General features: G+C 38.3%; 1 protein-coding gene across 1 annotated transcript in view; it reads left to right on the top strand.

Annotated features, from left to right (window-relative positions):
- LOC118748146 (E3 ubiquitin-protein ligase hyd) overlaps positions 1–24,601 on the top strand; it is a gene marked incomplete in the record, with an annotated part of 830,802 nt that overhangs the window by 88,591 nt on the left and 717,610 nt on the right. The window contains 1 exon segment of the mRNA XM_036482478.1: positions 22,581–22,816. Within this exon segment, the coding sequence (XP_036338371.1) occupies positions 22,581–22,816 (236 nt within the window).

The following is a 24,601-nucleotide window of genomic DNA, read 5'->3' as shown; positions in this document are numbered from 1 at the left end:
ATCCACTCAATAAACACTCTAGATGTTGTTGTTGATGTTAGCGCTACTGCTGCGGTCGCTGCTGATGCCGCTGACGTGGCTGCTGCTATCGATCCCGATTCTAGACCTAATGCAGTTGTTAAACTGCTGTTGTTGGAGTGGGTGTTTGCGTTGATGAGGTCGCTGATAACTCAACATCGCTGACCGGTTATTGTAGAGCTTCCTGTATGCGACATTCGATGTTTTTGTGCTGCTTTCGGCAAACTTATTAGTCGTCGTCGTACTTGTAGCTACCACGCGATTGTGCTTCGTGTCGCGTAATTGACTTGTGTATTGCGTATATGAATTGTATTGCTTCAACTGCCACTCCAAATTGCACTAGATTGCTGATGTTAACAAAGAAACCGCCAGTGTTGCACTCTTCCTGATTGAGTTAAAGCGCTGGAAGCCCAAACGGATCTGTTAACAATGTGGGCTGCGTTGGTAGTGGTGGTACGCCTTGAAAAGGAGTTGTAGAGCTTAAAGGATCTATAGCCGAAGCAATGGGGCTGCTGATTGTTTAACTTCTATAGGTGTGTAGAATTTCCGCGGTTCTTGTGGCGATGTTGCGTTACTCTCCTATGTTTCTAATCCTTAATTACCAATAGATTGGTCAGCTGCTCCTGGAAGGGTCGCCAATTGTGGTGTAGTTAAAAAAATTTAATTTTATAAAATTTTAATTTTATGTATTTTGAGTTTCAAAGAAGAAAAATTTCTGAAGTAATCAAAAATTTTCTTTTTGATTTACATAAATTGAAAAAGAACTTAATTCAATAATTTCAAAAATAACAAAGTACAAAAATGAACAAAGTACAATAGTAAATAGTATTAACACTACAGGTACTAACAAAAATAAGTAGGTAGTGAAGTTCATGTATCTATTTACTTTAGAAACTGCTTTTGTATGTATGCCATTGCCAGCAAACTAAACCAGCAACTGTCTACATTCACCATGGAAATATACCTACTACAATTCACCAAGGAAAGGCCAACATAGTTCCATGTAGAAGCTCATAGCTTACACACAGCACAAAGCTCGATTTGGTGTTTAATGCATGTCCTCGCCGGCAGAACTGCTTCCACTTTTTCGCCAGGTTTGCGTCCGTAGGAAACGAAAAAAACTTATATAGCACGCTTTCCTTTTGTTTTCGCTATTACACTTTGCCACTGCACACTTCATTTTGCTTTTTAATGTCTAAGTAATCGTTTAAAAGCACGCAGAAATATTAACGCACAAATATTAAAATTGTTATTTGGTTTTTTCGTATGCTCACATTCAACAATTGCACCAAGATGACGTCACGCACTCAGCTCATTCTGTCAAAATCACAAAGAGCGGATTAGCGGTACCGCGATTGGCGCAATCTCTATTTCTCTCAATCGTGGGTGTGCCCAGCATTGCTCTAAAGCAAAGCTTAGTACATGAACTATATTTTTATAATAAATATAACTAAAATTTAAAAAGTCGGATAAACTTGAAAATATAAAGTTTGATTTTGTTTCCAATCATAAAGGGAAATATGGCCATTAGGGGTTTATTGCGGATGGTGTTAAGGTACATACTTTAACATACTTGCTACCGTCAGTAAGATAGTATAAATAAGCAATGGAATTAAGATAAAATTTGTTTTATTTCCATCCTTTGTTTGAAATAAAGCAATATTTAATCTTGCAATTATTTTCCATTTAAAAATGAAATAAAGGAAATTTTGCTTTAACCGAATTCAAAAAAAGGAGAAGGACCACGTCAACCGAGTTCGATAATACTTTTTCTATCGGAAAGGTAGTGTCTCCGAGGTGGTTCCATACTAATTTGGTTTAGATCCGATCATTGCATCGTGAACAAATTAACGGTACTTCTAAATTTTTATATATGAATTGAAGTCGGTTTTGTTTTTTGCTTAAAAATTACTTGTTGCCTTATAAGGTTGGCGCACGATGAAATTAGTGCACCAAAAAATGCTTTTAAAGTACTTGATAAATTAAAAAGAAAAACACATTTTATTTACAGAAATCCAGTTCATGTTTACATTTATTACAAATAATTTGCTCAATAGTGTTTTTTTTTTTATAAGGAATTCAACTTTTTTCGAAATACCTCAAATTTGGCTTTTTATGGTGTTTTCAGTAAATGTTTGTTGTTGCAAACTATACTTTTTTCTTTTAATTTTTTATATGTTATGAAACCTGTTTTGCGACCTCTATAATTCTTTCAAATTCATTTGCTGATTTACTGTAATGGCATGAAGCCAAAACAGGTACATATTGCCTGTCATAAGAACTTTGTCTTCTTTGGGTTTTGTACACCTCTTGGACATTTTCTCTACGGTTGGCACCCGGAAGCTGTGCAAAGTCGCCAAGTACATACAGCGAACCCAAATATCTCTGCTGTTAGTTTAGCTATTTAGGTAAAACTAAAAATTATTAAAACACAGATACTTTGGTTTCATGTTAACAATGAAGATTTATCTCAAATATCTACGCGTGACTCTGAATCTTTAGCAATGCAAAGAAACCCAATTTGTTTAAACAAAAAAAAAAAAAACTTGTACACTAAGTTCAAAATTATTAACTGGTTAAGAAGATAACTTTTTCAAATACAAATTAGTATTAAGTTTAGCAACATTCGGTATCTGGCATAACTCTAAGAATTCTATTCATAGAGTGAACTAAGTTCCGGGTAATATTTTGGGGTACATTCACCCATATACTAGCAAATATGCGAAGAGTACGAAAAATGCATCAAAACAAACGCCTACTATCTACCACGCAACTGCTGCTAATATGTCACCATCTGTTGCTGCTGAATCATCTCATCTGAGAAAAATAATTCTCGCGATCAATCGCGGACGGTTGAGTCCGCCGAGCAATGCAATAATACCGCGGGGTTATGGAAAGCAACGGCGCACTATAGGCACAAACCTTGTTTTTTTTCCCAAATCGTAGATCTTCGGTTAGAAAAAAGATAACGGAATGAAAATTTTTTTATCGTGAAGTTAAATTATCATATAATATACGAAAACTATGGAGAAGTTACAACAATAATAACTTAACCCACAAAATGCCGTTCAAAATTTCACTTTTTTGAAATTTTGGATTTTGGCTCCCATTCCACTAGAAAACACTATATTTAATACACCATTAGCATTGTTTCTGAAAGATTTGTCTTAATTTTATCTCCTTGGGGCATTGGATGCCGTACCCGTACCTAATAACTCGTAAACTAAAAATGTTCCTAGCACACACGAAAGCTAAGAAAACAAGACTAAAAAAGTAAAACACGACTGCTCTGCTTGAGACAAAATAGTGAACTAACTGTTCTGGTTTATTAGAATTCATACTTCAGTAATGCGAATACATAGTACCGTTTATAGCATATATACCCTATATGACATGGCATTGCTTTACTATTAATACTCCTAACTTTTAATTACAATTTTAATTTTAATTCAATTAAACCGAATTCACAAAAAGTGTGTTTGGAAACCAAACAAAAAACTCTACTTTAACTTTACAATATTTAATTTGTTTTTTAAATTCTCAAAACGAATTTTATGTAAGGCCTTTACTTTTATTTTATTTCTTTCAAACTTATAGCGAATGTAGTGATAACGAACATCGATGTGTTTCGTACGCTTGTGATATACCGGATTCTTGACGAGTTTGACTGCACTTTGATTGTCAACATATAATGCCGGTATATCGTTACGAAAACGTTCATCTATCACTTTGATGAGTCTCGTCAGCCATACTAGTTCGCGTGTTGCTTCGGATGCCGCTATGTACTCTGCCTCTGCCGTGGATAGCGCACCACATTTTTGTAACTCAGAGCTCCAACTAATAGTTCCTTGGCCCAGCACAAAACATTGACCCGAGGTCGACTTTATCTTTGCTAAATCCATGGCAAAATCTGAGTAACTGAAAGCATATAAACTAAATTCGTTAGATTTTTCAAAAATTATACCGTAGTAAATCGTTCCATTGATGTATCTAATGATTCGCTTCACGGCTGCAACATGCTCATACGACGGGTTCTACAGAAAACGGCTGACCAATGAAACAGCGTATGTAATGTCCGGCCTTGTTCCAATACTTAGGTACATCAAGCACCCTACGGCCTCTCGATATGGAAACTTAACTGGCGTTGTTGAACTTAAAACTTCTAAGCGGTGTGAGCTATCGGCTGGTGTCGAAACAGTATTTGAGTCTTGAAGACCAAATCGATTTAACACTTTCCGTGCATAAGTACATTGGCTTAAATGAATTGATCCATTTGAACGACGATTGATTTCAAAGCCCAAGTAGTAATTTGCTTCGCTGATTTTTATTTCAAATTGATTACATAAGAAATCAACAACTGGTTTGATGCTCTCTTCACTTGTTGAAGTTATCAAACCATCATCGACGTAAATGGCTAGAACTGTAAGATTATCACCTTCTCTTCGGACGAAAACGCAGGGATCGACCTTGCAGGCCTCGAAATTGAATCTTTTAACGAAACTTGTAAATTTCTCGTTCCAGCACCGTGAACGCCTGCTTAAGCCCATACAGACTTTTGATTAGGTTGCACACCTTTCTGGTTCCGTCCTCATATCCTACTGGCTGCTCCATATACACGTTTTATTTTAAATCGCCATACAGAAAAGCAGTTTTCACATCAAATTGCACAGTCTTCATTCTGCGATTAGCTGCTAATGCCAAAATAACAGGAATCGACGAAAATCTTACGACAGGGCTAAATGTCTCTATGTAGTTAATTCCATAGCACCGTGTAAAACCCGTTACTACCAAACAAGCTTTATACCGGTCAACTGTGCCATCGCTTTTGTAAACCCAGCGATTGTCAATGATTTCTTCACTCTCTGGCGGATTAACCAACAGCCAAGTACGATTCTTTATGAGCGAATCATACTCTTCGTTCATTGCTTTGATCCATCTCTCACTATCTTTCGACTTAATTGCTTCATGGTAGAATTTTGGTTCGTCTGTCACTGTCAATAACGAATAGCAAATATCAGCGCAGTTCCCATTACACACCATATGAGTCTTGGCTCCATAATGTTCCGTGATGTAACATTACACAAATTGCTGCCATATTTTACGTGACCGCCGCAGCCAGCACTACCCTCATCTGTGTCGTAGTTCGATTCACCGTCGCTGCTGATTTGTTGTACTGAATCGTTGCTTTGCTCTAAATTAATATTCGTTAAGCCAACATTAACAGGCTCTGCCTCTTTACGTGCATCAGAATGTCCATTTGAGATATCCTCACCAAGTTGTGAACCACTCAAAACATTCCATTGAACAGGTTTACTGTCCTCATTCCCAAAATCTTCACAAACCGTCCCAGCCTCCTTATTGTTTTTAAAAATTACATCGCGCACGACTTCAACTGTATTCCTTTCTGGGTTGTAAACACGAAAACCACTAGAGTTTTCACTATACCCCACGAAAATACATCTGGTTGCTTTCTTGTCAAATTTGTGTCGTTTTTGCTTGGGAATGTGTGTATAAACAGTCGAACCAAAAACTGCAAATTTTTTAAGTTTACAGATCTATGCCACAACTCAAAAGACGTTTTATTTTTCACTGTGCTTGTGCCAGTTCTATTTAACACGTATACTGCAGTATTCACGGCTTCTGCCCACAGTCGCAAATCCAAATTATGCGAATGTAACATTGTGCGCGCTGCTTCGACTATCGTTCGGTTCTCTCGTTCACATGAACCATTTTGCTTCGGCGTATATGCCACTGTTGATTTGTGTTGTATACCCTCTTTTTCGAAAAAACATTTCAATTCAGCGTTAATATACTCGCTTCAACTGTTGTTTTGTGTTGTATACCCTCTTTTTCGAAAAAAAACATTTCAATTCAGCATTAATAAACTCGCTATGAACCATCTTTACTTTATGCTGAGTTTGCGTTTGAACCAGTTTCAAAAAAGAAATTACTTTATTTGAAATCTCCGACTTTTGTTTCAGAAAATATACAAAGCGGTAGTGTGAGTAGTCGTCTCTGATCAAAAGAAAATATCGCGCTCAACCAAGTGAAACAATATGCATTTTTCCGCACACATCTGTATGTAGAATTTCACCACAGCTAAAACTAACGCTCTTTCTTCGAGTGAACGGCAAACGATGATGCTTGCCCATAATGCAAGCCTCGCATTGAAAGTTTTTCTCGTCGATGAACTCGATACCGTTTGTTCGTAAACAACTTTTAACTTGCGCAATGTTCTGATGTGCTAAACGCTCATGCCATAAGCGAATATTTTGTTTTACCGCTACATTTGCGTATTGCTCCGTATTCTTCGTACGTATCATCATTCGATACAAAGTGGTTTGCCGAAGTCCCATTGCGCTAATACGACCGTCTCGCTTAAACACGCACTTTTCCTCCGTAGCATGCATAATGCAACCCTTGTCGAGGCATCGACCCTGTGAGAACAAGTTGACGAATAGCTTTAGAACGTACCATACGTCTGCCAAATGTTTGTCTAACCACTTAGTACCGTCGAACACTAGCACGTCTATGTTGCCTAGACCTATAGTAGATCGCATCACCGTTACCAACTGGATAGGGCACATCAAACTCAATAAAATTTCTAAACCACTCGCGTCGACCTGACATGTGTTCTGTAGCAGCACTGTCTGAATACCATGCATCTCTCTCTTCACTGGAAATGAATGCACTACGAATCAGCGCGTCGTGATTTTTTGTATTTCTCCTTCGTATTCGGGAACATTAAGAGACATAAAAATATACTGAAGCCTTGACAAATCACCACAATCATATGCTTTACTAATATCTAAAGATCACAACTTTGAACCCCAGCGACTTAAACTACACCACCAGGTGAGTCATTTCATTCAGACACATGCCAACTGATTTGTTTTTCTGATAGGCAAAATACCGAAGAGGCAAAACGGAATTCCTATTTGCAAAATCGACTAAACGATTTTTTTCTTTAAATTTATAATTTTAACAAAAATTGAAATTAAGAAAATCGGGCGAAAATTTTTTATACAAGGTAGGGTGTTTGCCTTTTTTCAACAAAAGTACAATTTTGATAAGTCTCCAAGAATTTAAGACTGCATTAGATTGCCAGCATTTGCTCATTACAGCCAAAACCTGTTGCAAACTATTTGGACTAAGAGCTTTAGACATATCATATTTCATGCCATCACATACAGCCGCTGTTGCCTTAGATTGTGACGAACTCCGGGTTATGCTGGTTTATGCTAGAGCTGCAAATTATCGATAGTGACGCCATTAGAAAGTTTCAATAGTTTGAAAAATACTATCGATATTTTCGATAGTATCGTACTATCGTGTTGCATATGTAGGGAAACTTCAACTCCGAACAAAATGTGTATAATATATACATATGTACATATGTAAATATAAATATTACACATAGGTAAGTATGAATATTAAATCTTAAGCGTGAAATTCTAAAAATTTTCCTTACTTCAATTTACAGCGTCACTTATTTAAGTAAAGATCACAAAATTTCAATGCACCGGCACTATCGAAACTATCGACTATCGCCCAAAAACAATCGATGTTTTTCCAAAAACAAAACTATCCATACTATCGATAGCTCTAGTTTATGCTCATCGGTTGCCGGGTTCTCCACAAAAATAATAAGAGTTCGTTTTTGGTTTATATTTAGTAAAGTACTAGTCTGCCTCGGTCGTTTCGTGAAGAGGACGGGAGTAGCACCTACCCCTTCCACTCCGGTTGGTGGGCGTAGCTCCATCCCACCAAATACATATCATTACGGCTATAGTAAAGGAGCTGGAGTAAAACCTACCCACAGCCTTCGGTTGGTGGGCGTAGCTCCGTCCCACCGAATATAATTACGGCTATAGTAAGGAGTGGGAGTTTACCATATCCACAGCCTTCGGTTGGAGGACGTAGCTCGGTCCCACCAAATATAATTACGGCTATAGTAAAGGAGCGGAAGTAGACCCTCCCACCCACAACCTTCCAAGAGAGGGAGTAGAACCTGCCCGTCTATAAATACCTGTCTAAGATTTATAGGAGGAGTAGTTCGTGCCCGTCTCCTGATACCTAGCATAGGGAGTAGATCTTACCCTTAGCGTGCTAAAGCTCCTGACTCTGCATCAGTCGCCTAACGACTCCTGTCTGCTTTGATTGCTGATCGGCTATTTATACAAACTGCCGGCCGCAGGCGCGTCGCGTAAGTCCCGTTGTCTGCGCTTTGTTCTTTATTGCAATAGTTGCGTTCCAGATGCTTCACGATTTGCAGGTTTTTACAGGAAGTCGTTCCAGGTGACCACCTCCCATAAGGTTTATTAATGGAGAAAACAGCTGTTCCTGCAAATCGTGAATTTCGTGAATATCGTGAAGCATCTGGAACGCAACAAATGGTGCTTAAAAGTTTATGTAGAATTGTGTGTATATGGCTATGTAAATAATTCTTCTTCTTATTTGGCACCGTAACCGCCTAAGCGTTTTTGGCCGAGTTCAACAAAGCACGCCAGCCGTTTCTTTTCTGTGCCAACTAACGCCAATTGGAAATGCCAAGTGAAGCCAAGTCCTTCTCCACCTGGTCTTTCCATCGCAGTGGGGACCTCCCTCTTCCTCTGCTACCACCAGTTCCGAGTTGAATACTTTCAGTGCTGGAGCGTCGGTGTCCATTCGAACGACATGGCCAAGCCAGCGGAGCCGCTGTATTTTAATTCGCTGCACTATGTCCATGTCGTTGTAAAGCTCATACAGTTCATCGTTCCATAAAGGCCCGTAAATCTTCCGCAAAATCTTTCTCTCGAATACTCCAAGAGCCGCCTTATTGGATGTTGCCATTTTCCATGCTTCTGCGCCATATACCAGGTTTTCGTACGTCGAGAGAGGACTTTACCCCTCACTCAGTCTGATTCTGCGTTGGATTTCCATGCTGACATTACTATCGGTGTTAATGCTGGTTCACAAGTAAACGAAGTTCTCTACTTTCTCGAAATGTGGGAGTCAAGGCGCGAATGTGCTGACTATTTGTTTGATGACAGGATATACTTTGTCTTGTCTTCGTTTACCACCAGACCCATTCGCTTTGCTTCCTTATCTAAAAGCATAAACAGACGGCAGCGGTGATCCGGATCAACTCGCTAATTCGGAATTATATCGGGAATTAACTGCAGTTGATCCGGATTAAGTCCTAGAGTTAATTCCCAAACTTAACTCGGATCAAGGGAATTTTCGATGACAACACTGACCAAAACTCAGAGAGCGTAGAATACAGGGAAAATGCAAAATTAGCATGGACATATACCTTTTCATCGGTAATGCAGTCACTAATACTAATTGAAATAGGATTCCAATTTAAAATGAATAAGAACTTATTTCGGTGGCTGCATTACCGATGGCAGGGTGGATGTCTATACTAGTTTCGCAGTTTCTTTGTGTTCTATGCTAACTGAGCAAATAAAGCAACCGATTCCTTCATCCGCGGTAGCCGAGTGGTGAGAGGTGCGTACTACAAGCCTGTAGGTCCCAGGTTCGATCCTCGGTTGGAGGGATTGCCAACAAAATTTTGTTTTTATTATTTCTTTTATTTTTCAAAATTTTATTTGATTTATGTATTTAATTGTTTTTTATTTTGTTTTCGTTTGTTTTATTTTATTTTACATTTTTAATTTTATTATTAGTTAACTTAAATTTTTAGAGTTTAATTTTACTAAAAAAGTCAAAAACAACTAACTAAAAACAACTTAGAAAAATATAGAAGTCATAATTGAATCAATAAAAATAATTAAATGAATATTACTGCCATCTGTCAAAGCACAATTTTGATCAGATCAATTGCGGCGTCAATCCGGATCAACGTTGCCGTCTGTCCATGCTTTAACTTGGAAAAGGCAGAATAGACTTCGCGGTTTTTGTTACCGATGATGTCGATGTCATCGGCGCACGCCAGCAATTACACGCTCTTGTAGTAAATTGTTCCTGAGCGGTTGAGTTCTGCAGCTCATACTATCTTCTCCAACATATGATATCAGATTAAAGAAGTCACATGAAATCTATGCTTAGAAGGCTGAGACCGCGGTAGTTGGCGCGAATGGCGAAGTCGCCTTTTTAGTGGATGGGGCAGAGCACACTTAAATTCCAGTCGTCGGGCATGCATTCATCTGACCATATTCTGCATAAGAGTTGATGCATACACCTTATGTAAATAATTACTCTACTTCAAAATAACTAGTGTTGTTCAATGCATATGCACAATTGTGTATGCTTAGTTATGTTCATATATGTATGTAGCTGTATGTATATAATTAATGTATTGTGTAATGTATGTATGTATATATATATATGCAAAGTTGTGGGGGCTCCAAGCCCTAGGATTGGGGTCCTCACAAGATGTGCTGTTAAGAGCCAATAACAATTCATCCAAAGTGAAAGGTGTCTTAGATAAACTGACAGCAGGCATCGGAGTAAAAAATACATTTGAATTAACTTGTCCTTTTAAAAATCTTAGATTGTCAAAATGACGTGACGAGTCCGAATACTTTTTGGTTTTGTAGCTCCCCTAATTGCGTTAATAGCTTTCCAAAATTACCATTGACCACTCATTACTTCTTTATTTATCCCTCGCTTTCCTTCATTAGTAACATGATCTTTTTTTTGTAACAGAACAGGCCTTAGCACAAATGCAAAAATTTGGCACATAACCTGTTATTTTTTAAAATTTTGTTGTGTTAAAGTTTGATTTTTTTTTCATAAAAAAAAAGAAAAAATTGAATGATTTGTCAGAAACTATCAGTCCTATCGGAAAGTGATGTATAAGAGGTTTATGGAGAATTTTATTAGCTTTGATTTGACGTATCTCATTTTATGATTGTTAAATTGGTTCGTAAGATATACGTGATTAAGTGGAACCACTTTTTGTTTTAAGCTGAATAAGGGTTAATTGCAAATATCTCGAAAACATATCCACTGAAAAAAATTAACTAGATTTTCGGAATCTCCCGGCAATTCTACGTAGAAATTGGATAGTGGCGTCTGGAGAACAGAAACCAAACTAATTTGTAATTCAGTATTAACAAATATACATTTCCCAGCTAGAAGTCTCAAGTAAATTGCAGACTTTCTCGAACTAGACATTTATTTCGCCATATCCAACTATGCTACCTGATCACTATAACCCAATCTTGGTAATTATAACTAAACTTTTTCTGGGTGTAAAGCATAGCCAAATATCCTAGTGGGCTCGTTCTTTAATAGAAGCTTTCACTAGAGTTCCGCCTTTTGCATATGATTCAACTAGTTGCTCAACCCAATAAACATTTGGGTTGGAGGTCAAGCGGCGATCCAATACATATTCCAATTTCCAATATTGATTTTCAAGTGTACCTCAGTTGGAGAAAACCAACCCATGTCAAACAAAAGGGCACATTTTTTGTATGCAAAATAATCTGAGTTCTCCACTTGAGAAAAGCTAGGGTATCAAATTGAATTTATACTTTATTCATCTTTTAGTCAAACCTTGGGAAAAATGTTGTTTATCCACTTGAGAAATAAGAATTTCTCCAAGATTGTAAAAAAAATTGGAAAAATGTTTGCTTTGCCCTGTTTGGCAATGCTAACTGATTTATATTCTCGATCTTTAGTTCATCATCAAACCTAGTATTTAATTTACTGATGTCAGAAAAAAAAGTTTTGAATCTTGGGGTGCAAAATATTGCAGCAATTAAGCGTTACAGGATGATAAGGGAAGTGGGACGATATGTAAGTAGTTTTTATGAAATGATATTCCACAAAAATTGTCGTCTTTTTGTTTGTCAGATACACTAAAAATAGTCAAACAAACCCCGTCGTCTTAGTAGCTTAATATTTATCTATTAAAATAATTATACAGTAACTTACAAGTAACTTTAAATTCTGAAAATTTCTCTCATATGAGAGGATAAAAAACGACAAAAACGCCAACCATGGAAAAAGCTTGAAGTTTTATGTAACTTCAGTAAAAGAGTTTTTATTTTGGTGGAAAATATTTACAAGCATAAATTTATCCCGCAGAAACTTCTAACTTTATCTAAAAATCAAATGTTTTTTGCTATCTCAATTTATATTATTTTATCAACTTTTTTGCCAGCCAAGGCATAATAATTCAAAACAATTGTTAAAAATTTTACAAACTATTGCTTAATACAAAAAAAAAAACTTGTGTCAGCTGTTTTTCTAATTGGGATGTGCATAATCATGTCAACGGAAATTATATTTTAATTGATTTTACGATCAAATGTGCTGTACAGTACGATACGTTGCTTGAATCCAATATCATTTACTAAATTTGCTATAACTTTTCTATTTTCAAATCGATTATATACTTTGAAAAAGTTTGCAGCTTTTAGGTGTAATTCACAGTAGAATAACGATGCGACTTAAAATTGTGTCCGATTTCACCTATAAATTTGCAGATAACTCTTAAACTGATAATTAGATTGCAAAACATTGTACAGCAAGTTCATAGGGATTTCGATGACCTTTAATCTGGTGGAGAGCTTTTTGCGATGTGAGAATCAGAACCGGATATTTTTGGAAAAAGTTGAAAATGAAAGTTGAATCAATTTGAAAAAAAAAACGATAATTTCGCAAATTCTTAAAACCTATTCCATTTTTTTATTTTTGGCCTCATATTCAGATTCAGAGTTATTTTAGATAGAAAATTACTTTTAAATTCTCGATTGTCAACAATTTTGTTAAAAACTTCCCTGAATGCACATGATTTTCAGAGTTATCATATTCGAATAAAATTTTGCATAGCTTATTTTTAAACCAAAAGACAGCTTTTTCCGCCCGACAAACTGTATATTTAAAAAAAAAAAAGTTTAAATAACGAACGGTCTAATGTACATACATATAGTGGTCCACAAAATTAAAGAATTGCGATATTTTGACCGGTTTTGGCATATGTTTTTTTTTTATGAAAGCCTAGCTAGCTGGTATACAACAAACACCATATATAAATTCCAATTCCAAACTTTGTGCTTGCTTTCACCAAAATTTCTAAGGTTGGGTTAGGTTAAACGGGCAGCTCTGCAAAGAGTTCACTCGTAGGCCGCGAAGGCCCATTGTGATGCCCATGGGGGTTATCCCAAGCCTATTCCTACACGTCTTCGAACCATTTTGATTTTCTAGCTAATCCCAGCAGTCCTTCCAGAGGAGCTTTCCCCAAGATATCCACGTTCTCGAAGAAATGGTCCCCAAGAAACTTGAGGCGTTTTCCTCGAAGTGCTGGATACTCGCAAAGGAAGTGCTGCAGCTTCTACAGAAATCGTTATGCGGGGCTCCGAACTTGGCAGCCATGTGGCCAATGGTCCAGTGTCCCGTTAGTATTCCTGTGAGAAGCCTAACGTTTGATTTTGAAAACCGTAATAGACTCCTTGTTCTTCATTCATCGAGCCGTGGCCAGAGCGATCGCGATACCCTGCAGGTGTGCAGATTTTCCCACCTACTGTTGGTAGCTGCACTAGTCAGTCTCTCGACTTCTGAAGGCCGGGGAGGTTTCACGGTTTGGATACCCTCCCCGAGCCCCATCTCAGATCCCTTCCGACACCACAATGTCCCGGGACCCAGTAAAGATTGATTATGTGTTGCTGTAGAGCTTGTAGGGATCTTTGGCATTCTTTAACGCATATCGAGTTAGTCGTTGCCGACCATAAGGCTTTGATAGCCGCTTGACTGTCAACAACGAAGGCAAGTTTAGATGGAGCTAAGTCAATTAGGCCCAGCAACCTTGCCGACATATGGATTGCATATATCTCAGCCTGAAAAACACAGCAGTGATCTGGGAGTTTATAGGACTCTCTCAGAGATAACTCCTGAGAGAAGACACCAGATCCAATATTAAATTCCCAGTCGCTTCTGTCAGGAAAATGGATCTCGAAGTTTCGATTGAAGTCATTTTCCATGATAGTCACAGTTGCTGTACTCCACCCCCACTCTCCCGAGGATTGTGGCGTGACCTTGGCAAGTTGTTCGCAGCCTCTTAGACACACTGAGTCGTAGAGCGCTTTTAGCAGTGCTTGCTCTATACTCCCAACAACCTCGTGCAGGGCTGCTTCGACCGACCTGCCTTTATGGTAGGCATGCTGAGCCTCGCTGAAGTTCCCAGGAGTAAGGCGTTGCGTCTGCAGACTCAGAAACCTCTCCATTATTTTGATAAGAAATGATGAGAGGCTGATGGGTCTAAAATCTTTTGCAGTGCTGTGGCCCGCTTTTCCTGCTTTGGGAATGAAGACCACTCTTACCTCTCTCCATGGCTTTGGGATATAGCTTAGGAGGAGACTCGGCCTATAGATTGTCGTTAGCCAGGGGGTTACCGTGGCGTTTGCTCGTTGTAGCATGGGTGGGAAGATTCCATCCGGCCACGGAGATTTGTAGGGTTGGAAGGATCTGATAGCCCAAGCTACTTTATCTGCAGTGATCATTTCGTCCACTGGACTGCCTTGCCTGTGGGTACTAGAGTGTTCTGTCACAGGAGTTCCTGAGTCCCCTGCGTCGCCGCAGCCAGGGAAGTGGATGTCCATAAGGTGTTCCAGTGTTTCAAGGCTGCTTTCGGTGTGCCCTCCTCCTGGCTTTTCGAGGAAACCGGGAGGAGCCGGGTTTTTCGAGAGGCACCTTCTTAGTCGTGCGGCTTCAGTAGTGGTTTCGTGGCCCTCGCAAAATTTGGATTCTTTATATCTTTCTTTATATCTTTCTTGAACGCGTTGAAGTTGTGACGATATTCGTCCCAGTTCTCTGCGTCCTTAGTGAACTTCGCTTTACTGAAAGCTTTCCTAGCTGCTACCCAGAGCCCCCTAGTTCGGCCGTCCGCCACCTTGGGTGTCGCTTGGAAGGTTTGCTTTCGGAACAGGTTGCTCTGTAACATTCGTTGAGAGACTTCGTTAGACAGAGGACCGCTCCCTCCAATTGGTTCGCTGAAATTGGCTCCACCGAATTTGTTCCAATTTGTCCTACGAGGATTTCGATAAGGTTTTTGTGTCGGTTTTCTTAGGTTAATGGAGAATACGATGCGACAGTGATTAGAAAAAGAGCATTTTGTGCCAGCCGTCAACCCTAACATTGTTCGAGTTAGTTATAAGAGTTATATCTATAACCTCCTCCCTTATTCTATTGTAGAAAATGGGGTGATTACCCTTGTTGCAGATAGTAAGTTTCGTGGATAATAAGTAACTAAAGAGTGACTCACCTTTATCGTTGATGTTCGAGCTGTTCCACGCCGTGTGGTGAGCGTTGGCGTCACAGTCAGCCAACATACTTATCCCTAGTTGCTCCGCCCAGTCGGTGAGTTTCCTGAAGGATATTGACGGGGGATCGGGTGCATCGTATGGCATGTATAAAGATGCGAGGATGAGGTCGGGTGCTCCCCTCTGCTCCCACATTGCCACTGCCATGTCCGAATCGCTAAATTGGGGAAGACAGAGAATATTAGTGTTTTTCTTAGCCAGGATACAGTTTCTAATTTTACCTTCAGTCTGGGGTGAGAAGTAGAAAGTCGCTAGTGGATAGACCTGTGACCTTCCCTGTCACTAGCCAGGGTACTTGTATTAGCGCCACGTCCACATCTTCCTCACCCATGAAGAGCAGCAGATCCTCCGATGCTGCCCTGCAGATATACAGATTAGTCTGCACCACCTTTAGGCTTTTCGGATTCACTTTCAGCATCGGTGATGATCACCCTAAGGTGACCGATGCCATATCTTATTATGCCGGCTTTGCGACGCAGAATCTGCAAGGATTGTGAACCGATCTTGATCCACAGGTCCTTGCCGTTACCCTTGCGCGAGCGCGGCCTCGAACAATCGTCCAGTCGTCAGGGATGACATCCACGTTCTGAAATTTGATTAGGGCTAGTGAGGTCTCGTCCTCTACGAGGGGCGGCGGGATCCACACTCGCACTGCCGCACGGGATGGCACCTCTGAGAGCGAACAACTTCCAGTCGTGCGTTGGACCAAAGTTCATTTTGGTTGCGGGCTCAGTTTGTTAGGAAGTCTAACGACTCCTTGTTACCGCTTCCAACAAGTTCGACTCCCTTCTGCCACTTGGCTCCATGAAACATACCAATGTTGTTTTTGGTACGCTGGATTTCGCCAAGTAGTGCCCTCATAATCTTTTCTTCCAGGAGCAACCATTTGTCCGTAGGAATCTTTCCTTCCGGGTGATTCCTGTCTATGATCGCAACCTGGAGCCCAGGCACCGAGCATAAGGTTGATGAGGGTTTCACCCGCTTCTGCTCAGGCTGTGTCTTTTTGTCGCCGGGCAATTGTCTCTTCGGATTGCGCGAAACCGGCCTCTTGCCACGATGTCGAGGCCTTCTCCCCGTCCAACCGTGGGAGCACCAGCCTCGCGGTCTTCGGCACCTTAGATGTCAGTGACTGCGACGGCTTCTTCGTTCCACCAGCGAACGAGTGAGCAGCTTCATCGGCAGACAGCTATCGCTCACGGAGGGGGTTTGGATACCTCGTCTTCTTTTTCAGGTCTGGTGGCTTTTCCAAAGACAGCGGCCTCATTTCCGGAAGCATTCGAGGCTTTCTCCTCACGGAGTCGCTCATACTTCCGTACAATGTAGGCATGCTCCTTCTGAAGAGAGATTTTGTACCCCATCTTCCTCTTACGCTCCTTGTCCTTTTCGGTATCGTGTTTGCATTTTATCGGATTTGCATTTTATACCTACTGCTAGGTGAAAAGTTGTCCTGCCGCCCAATGTGGGTCAGACGCAGACCAGGGAGCCGCCCCACTGGGTTTGTCGTTGCGTTTTTATCAACGCGAAGATTGGTCCACCCGTCAACAAGTTCGTGTCGTCCTGAGCGTTCGTCGAATCGTGGCTTGTGCGGTCCAAGTTCAGTCCAACCACGGAGGCTCAGCCTTGAGCGAGGATATACCGCCTCGCACCCGTCGACAGAGCCTCGTTAGCGATAACAGGGACCACCAAGCCTTGGCGGGGAGTCGGTGAGGTTGTCGTTTGGGAAGGATAGGTTATAGATTTACTTCACTCCCCCATTAGATCCCCCAATTTCAAAACTTTAATCGGAATTTTGGTATGCAGTTTTCTAGACCATTTAATTCTAGTATTATGAAGTGCAAGTTTCAAGCTGCTATAAAATCCCGTAAATTTTTGGTTTTTTTTTGCTGGCAGTGTTCGGCATATACAAGAAAATTTTCGAACATACTTTTGTTTGAAAAAAAAAAAACGTGAAAAATCTTCAACCAAAAAAAAAATCATTTTTGTGGGCTGTCTGCAAATGTTTTCTGATATTGGCTGTTGTCTGTCGCTTCACCTGAATATGTGAAAAGAAATTCCAAATAATCGGCAAAGAATCGGCAAAAAAAGGCCGATGCCGATGCTCAATTTTGTGCCGATGCTAGCCTATGCCGATTAATTGGTCGGACTCGTAATTTCTTTAGTTCGACGAATAAAAAAAAGGCCAAGAAATAACCAAGAAAAATTGATTGAGACAAATTTTCTTAAGCAGTACGAAGTTAAGAAAATTGCTACGCTTTCTACTAAGGGATGCTAAAGTTTGTTTGTGAAGAGTACAAGCAAGGTGCTTTTCAACAGAAATATATGCCCGTTCCATTATTTCGTAAAGAAAAAGTTAGGCAGCAGGCTGTAAAATACAGACATGGGCGTAGTGCACTAAATTTCAAGTACCACTAATATTGAATATAGTGAGGCTTATTTTTTTCTAATCCCACTAAAAGTAGTGGGACTCAGATTTTTTTCACTACCACTAAATGCGTTAGTGGTAGTTGAAAAAATTTCCACCAAAAATAAATGCCTTTAGTGATAATTGAATTTTTTTCCACTACCACTAATGAGTGGTGGTAATGTAAAAAATTTTCAATAATTTCAAAAGTAGTGGAATCAACAGATTTTCTACTAAACCAAATATAGTAAAGTAATTAGGCCTTTTCAAGTGATTTTTGGAAATGTATCGGCTTTTGAATACATGTGTGTATATTTTCTAACATAAGTACATACATATCAATTTACAGTGTATTTCAATACAATTACAATATTTCTTTAAGATAAACACAAACACAAATTTCGCTTTTATGGATTTAAATATTAAAAACACGAAGTGTAGACTCACGTAAGAGGTTACTTATACACATATCGCACACGATCTTCAAAAATGACGCAACTCAAAATTTGGCATTTTTGGAATTATGCACTAAAAATGTAACTGGTCCGGGAGCAAATTTTTGTTATAAATTGTTGAAAAAGGTAAAGTCTGCCTTGCCCATATGATTAGCATGTGCTAAGAAATAGTTCTTCGCATTTTCTGACGAACGTGTAATTTTGAGTTGTGAGATGATGAATACGGTCAACATATAGCACATTTAATAATAGGTTTGTTCCACACGAGCCCGCGGGATCCCGCGGGTGCCCAAAATAGCCCAGAAAGCGTTTCTCACGCTAGAAATATGGGTAAACGAGGGCGAATACCTTCCACTTTTGAATCGTAAAGGTCTTCTTCTTCGTGCCCGAAACAGTCGGGACTTTTTTCCGGGCAGAAATGTGCAAGAAGTCAATTTGAAAAAAGTTGTTGTTTGTTTACATCCGAGCTTGTTGTTTGTTTACATCCGAGCGCAAATTTTGTAAAATACCAAAATGGAAAATAGCAGTTAAGTTTCAGAAATGTACGTATTTGCTAATTTTATTAGCCATATAAGTTAAATACACATAAAATCATTGTTTAGAGCTGATTTGTTTATTCCGGATACGAAATGTGTTTTTTTTGCGTTCCTCACGCTCTGGTCAGCTTCGGCACGTATCGACTTATTCTTAAAACTTGTCAGAGAATAGCTTATTTTTCTCTAGTTATCGAAACAGCCCGGAAAGCGTGTGTGTGTCTTTATTCGAAAAATTTGGTAATATTGTTGAAAAGATACTAAAAATGGTGCTAACGTTTATCGTTTTGTTAAACAATGTTTGCCAATAATATTTATGTAAATGTGAGTTCAAAGTCAGAATTAGTGTAAAGTAATTGTCGTTAACTATGTTTATTGTTTTTGCATCAGCGAATTTTACTTGCTTATCATGTTTATTCTTTATTTGTTTTTATTTTTCGAATAAAGACTCCCTGATGAAGACGCGAGAGCGTTGAAACGCGTAGGAGGGTAAAAGGAAAATTTCATTTTTTCGCTTTTTTAACTCTATCGGCCGAAGCAGCTCCAACCCAGCAAACATAACAAATAATTATAATTATATGAGATCGGTGAGGTATTATCCCACCGCATCTACAGGGAAAAATGAAGAGATTTTTACACTGTTTTAAGCTAGATACCACTAGGCGTGATTTAAAGAAATTGGAAGAATGTTTTCTGCTTAAAATCCTCAATCTGGAGATCAAAGAAACAAACATAAACATTAAAATAATAACAACCGACACCAAGAATACCCAGCAAACATTACAGAACAGACTTCAAGTAACAGAATATGGTCAAATCATTGAAAATCAAACACAGTTCTCCAAACAAATATTAATTGATACTCAAAAAACACACAACAAAAAACTAAATGAGCTAATGGAGAGAAATGCGAATAAATTTGGCATAAAACTTAACGAAGACTGGTTTATCAACAAGACTGACGTTCAGGTTCCTCAGGAGTCCCGCTGGTTACTGTCGCTAGGGGACAAATTCGCATTACCTGTGTCGAGAAAAACATTTTCCCCGATACACATTATTGCCGACCTGGAACAAGGCATACAAGAGATTATGGACGAAAGGGAAAAGGATATGGCTAGAAGCAACATCGCAGCAAAAATAAACAAATTTCAGGATAAAATTAAAAACAATAGCAAAGAAAAGTTTATATTGTAAACATATGCGAACACCCAAAAATTTATAAACCGACATAAGGATGAAATAATAATAACACAGGCGGACAAAGGCAATAAAACGGTTATGTTATATAAAAAAGAATATGAAGACAAAATGCGAGAACTGCTAAATGATAAAAATACTTACAAAACTATGAGGAACGATCCTACTCAACAACGATTGAGGAAAAATAACAATATAATAAATAACTTATACAAGCAGAAACAAATTGACATCAAACAAAAATACTACTTGACATGCGCAGCGGCAAATGCACCTCGACTATATGGACTACCAAAAATTCACAAGACAAACACACCACTTCATCCACGAATTTACCTTGCTACAAACTGTCGAAACATATAACAATTCCTAAATACTCTAGAGTTTTGTTTGCGAGACAACAATTATTTTACATTTAATAACACCCTTTACCAACAAACATATGGTATGCCAATGGGTAACCCATTATCTCCGACCATAGCGGATATTGTACTTGACAAAATATTAGACGACAGTATAACTGAATTGAAACAAACTGACATACATATAAAATACATAAGTAAATATGTAGATGATGTGTTTGCAATAATAAAAACAAAGGACGCGGAAGACATACTAAAAGTGTTGAATGCACAAAACACAAAAATTAAATTTACGGTTGAAAGAGAGAAAGACAATAAAATTGCCTTCCTAGACATAGAGGTGCATAGAAAACGGAATACAATATTGCTAAACTGGTATGCGAAATCCATCGCGTCGGGTAGACTTATTAATTTCCATTCAAATCACCCATGGAGTCAGAAAATAAACACCGCTGCTAGCCTGATCAAAAAGGTGTACATGCTAAGCAACTCGCGGAGGAGAACAAAAATAAAATTAAAAGCATTCTGCACAAAAACGGCTACCCGCATGCGCTAGTTAACAATTTATTAGCAACGACGATAAACAAAAGTAAACAAACAAATCAAAATAAAGATCTTCAGGCTAACAACACAACTAACAATAAAAAGTACATTGGAGTAACTTACGTACCAGGACTAAGAAATAACCAGGCGCTCAGGACAACAATAAAGAATGAAGATATTACATATGCTCACAGGCCGCACAACACAATAAGCAAACTGTACACTAAAACAAAAGACAGAATTCTGAAGGAACAACAACATAATGTTGTGTATCAAATAGAATGTAAGGGGAATGATACTGAAAGCTGTAACAAATGCTACGTAGGCACAACAAAAAGATCATTGGGTACAAGAATAAGCCAACATAAAGCGGATGAGAGAAACAAAAAGATGACAACAGCACTGGCACAACACTTGACGAAGCACGAACACTTAGCGGACTTCGGGAATACGAGAATTTTGGACTTCGAAAGAGGGGTAAAAAGGAGAATGACGTTAGAAAGCCTACGTATACAACAAAGACTTGAGAATGCGATCAACTTTAAAGAGGACGTAGATAACACCAACAACGTGTATGCAGCTGTAATCAATAACAAATATAAATAAGAATATAGGATTCGAATTTGGTAATATTGTTGAAAAGATACTAAAAATGGTGCTAACGTTTATCGTTTTGTTAAACAATTTTTGCCAATAATATTTATGTAAATGTGAGTTCAAAGTCAGAATTAGTGTAAAGTAATTGTCGTTAACTATGTTTATTGTTTTTGCATCAGCGAATTTTACTTGCTTATCATGTTTATTGTTTATTTGTTTTTATTTTTCGAATAAAGACTCCCTGATGAAGACGCGAAAGCGTTGAAACGCGTTTTCGCTTTTTTAACTCTATCGGCCGAAGCAGCTCCAACCCAGCAAACAAAGAAATTTTTCAAATGTTCAAATTTGTGGAGAAACGCAATCAAAGTTTGATCAATTCATACAGTTGGTATACCAAAAGACAGATGGAAAGACACATATTTATCTTCGCCATTTTTGGGAAGTTTCGTCATCTGTTAGGCTCAACATATTCTCTTCATCAAGCTTTTTAATTGTATTATGAAATCTCCAAGAACGTAAAATTTTAATTACACCTCTATATTATTAAACGTGCGATATCAGTTTTTCCTTACTACCAATCATTAGTATTATTTATTGCAAACATGGATTTTTTCCACTATTTGCAAGATTTAGTGGAAATAGTCTTTTAGCCATAAATATTAATTTAGTGGAAATTTTGTCAGTTCCAATATCACTAGGCTTGGAGGGGAGTGTGCACTACCACTAAAAATAATAGTGGTAGTGAGAACACTGATTTTTTCCACTAAAAATGTTTGTTCATAAGAAAACCATCGTTATAGTAGTGGTAGTTAAAAGCATAGTGCACTCAAACATTAGTGCACTACGCCCATGTCTGGTAAAATATCAGATGCCAAAACTCCTTGGACACTACATTCACACACACGAAATAATAGCAATTTATTTGTTGACTGTTTATTTAAAAGGTCCGTACAAATGGTTTTTGTCAGAAGCTGTTTCAAGACCAAGATATACCCTGCCCTTGGCGACCGCTGTCTTTTTTTTAAATTTAGATCTCGCTCGCATCAGGGGTCGAACCCAAGTCCCACGAAATGGTCATACGCACCTCTAACTACTCAGCCACAGCGGCCAACGATTTGATAGACTTTACCATTGTAAAATAATAATGTTAATTTTGTACATATTTCTTATGATATATTTGCTTTGTTTCTTCTTTAATACAGTTTGCTTTTTGATCGCATACGTAGCGAAAGGAATCAGCCGAGCTCTAGCAATTCAGACAATCAAGGCAGGACAACAACTAGTTCAGGTGGTGTAATGTCTGGGAATAATAGCTTGTCCGCTCAAATATCTACTGTAAGTGTAGATCGCGAAGCATTCAGTCGATGGAGGGACCGCCAATATTATGGACCGCGACGTTGGTTAAACAAAGATGATTACGTTTGGGATAACAACGGAGGTATGCATTTATTAATACATTTTTGGGCATGCTTTCGATATATCTATATACATACCTACATACTTATCCGATTTTTTCCCCTTCCAAATATTGTGCATATGGGTGATTACTAGGGAAGACTAAAATATGCAAATGCATATCGCATATGCAAATGCTTATCGCATATGCAAATGCATATTAAAACACAAAACACATATTTTACCGAAATAGCATAAAAGTGCATAAAAATGAATATTTTGTTAACAAGTTAATTCATTTTCTCATAATTTCATTTGGCAATACCTGACGCAACATGGATGACCAGCCCGCTGTGAAATGAAACCACCGAGTTTCTAATAGAGAATCACCACGCTACAGAGTAGCCGTCTTTATTTATACAAAAACTCTTAACCTACACCTACATAGTTCTTAGCTAAACCTTAGTATATCTAAAACATGTGTAATGCACTACACATTTAGTAGGTTTGTATAACTCTTCTAGAAAAACACTTAAATCGACAATGCCAGGAAGTAATGACAATAGTCTACGATTTCACTTGCATTCTAAGCCAATCGCATTTCATAACATTTGAGAGATGCATACGTGACTATTCCCATACACCCTGGCCAGTTTTGCCATTTTAACCGTTTTCCGGCTAGATTCAGCCGGTTGCGATAGCAAACAGCCGGAGAAAATTCGGTTTAGCCGGCAGCCGATAAGCCGTTTTGCAAAAAAAAATAACCGTTTTTAGCCGATTTTGTCATTTGCTATTCGCCTTATTTTATTAAAATTCAAATATATAAGTTTCTATTTTTACAAATTTAGTGATCCAAAATCTATTAGAAATGGCTACTCGGAGAAAGTTTTCATGCGGGACTGTTTTTATAAAATGTAAAGACAATTTTTTCTAACCCGAAAAGTGTGCAGATAGGGAACCGATTTCAATGATTTTTATTTTAAGCTAATATGCAGTGACCCAAAAACATATAAACTGAGCCGCGCCATTTTAGCTGATTAAAAAGTTAAAAAATTTTCTGAAATTTTCCAAATTTTCATAATTTTTACACAAAGTGTGAAATCTGGATGTAGTATATGGTGTTTTTTAAGTAATCAGCTACATATTCATAAAAAAAACAATGAACATTGAATAAACTAAAGAAAATAGGCAAAACTTGCTTAGATGTCGCGTCCCAGTTTGTATTTGGGAGGACGTAGCCGGGATTTTCTGTCTTGCTTATGGATTTTTCTATAAACAAAAATTTTATAAAATGAAACTGCAGTAGTTTTCATCTTATGTGGATAGTTCTTGTCACAAATACATATTTTCGTGGTCGTATTTACATATCGATGGTCCTGTTCAATAACGACACAATTCAAAATTCAAAAAACAAAAACTGTTACCGCTGTTAAGTGGTTCTTGTCTATAATCTTTGTCTTATCCATTTCTATCCCAGTAAGGATTGCTAAAGTAAGTACATGGATTCGACAAGGATTAGATGCATGAGCCACTTAATAGTTTTTACAACGCTTTTATCAACTTGCAATGTTGTGTGTCCAGAAACTTTCAATGTTGTGGATCCAGAAACTTTCAATGTTGTGTGTCCGACACCATAAAGCTTTGCTTTGAAAAGTTCCTATAAAAAAGCATAGTGCATAGGGCGACATCTGTAGTGAATAGGGCGAGGTAGATGACATCTAGATGTCGCCCTATGTACTACGTTTGCTACAGCGGAAATAGACGACACGCCATTTCTTTAAATAAAATTAATTGGTGCTCGTTTGTATGTACATACATATGTAAATGC

This window comes from Rhagoletis pomonella, unplaced genomic scaffold (genome assembly GCF_013731165.1).
Source record: "Rhagoletis pomonella isolate Grant_MI unplaced genomic scaffold, Rhpom_1.0 Rhpom_scaffold_00001, whole genome shotgun sequence".
In the NCBI taxonomy this organism is placed as follows: domain Eukaryota; kingdom Metazoa; phylum Arthropoda; class Insecta; order Diptera; family Tephritidae; genus Rhagoletis; species Rhagoletis pomonella.
Note: the sequence above shows the minus strand (reverse complement) of the source record. Positions and strands in the feature narration are given on the sequence as shown.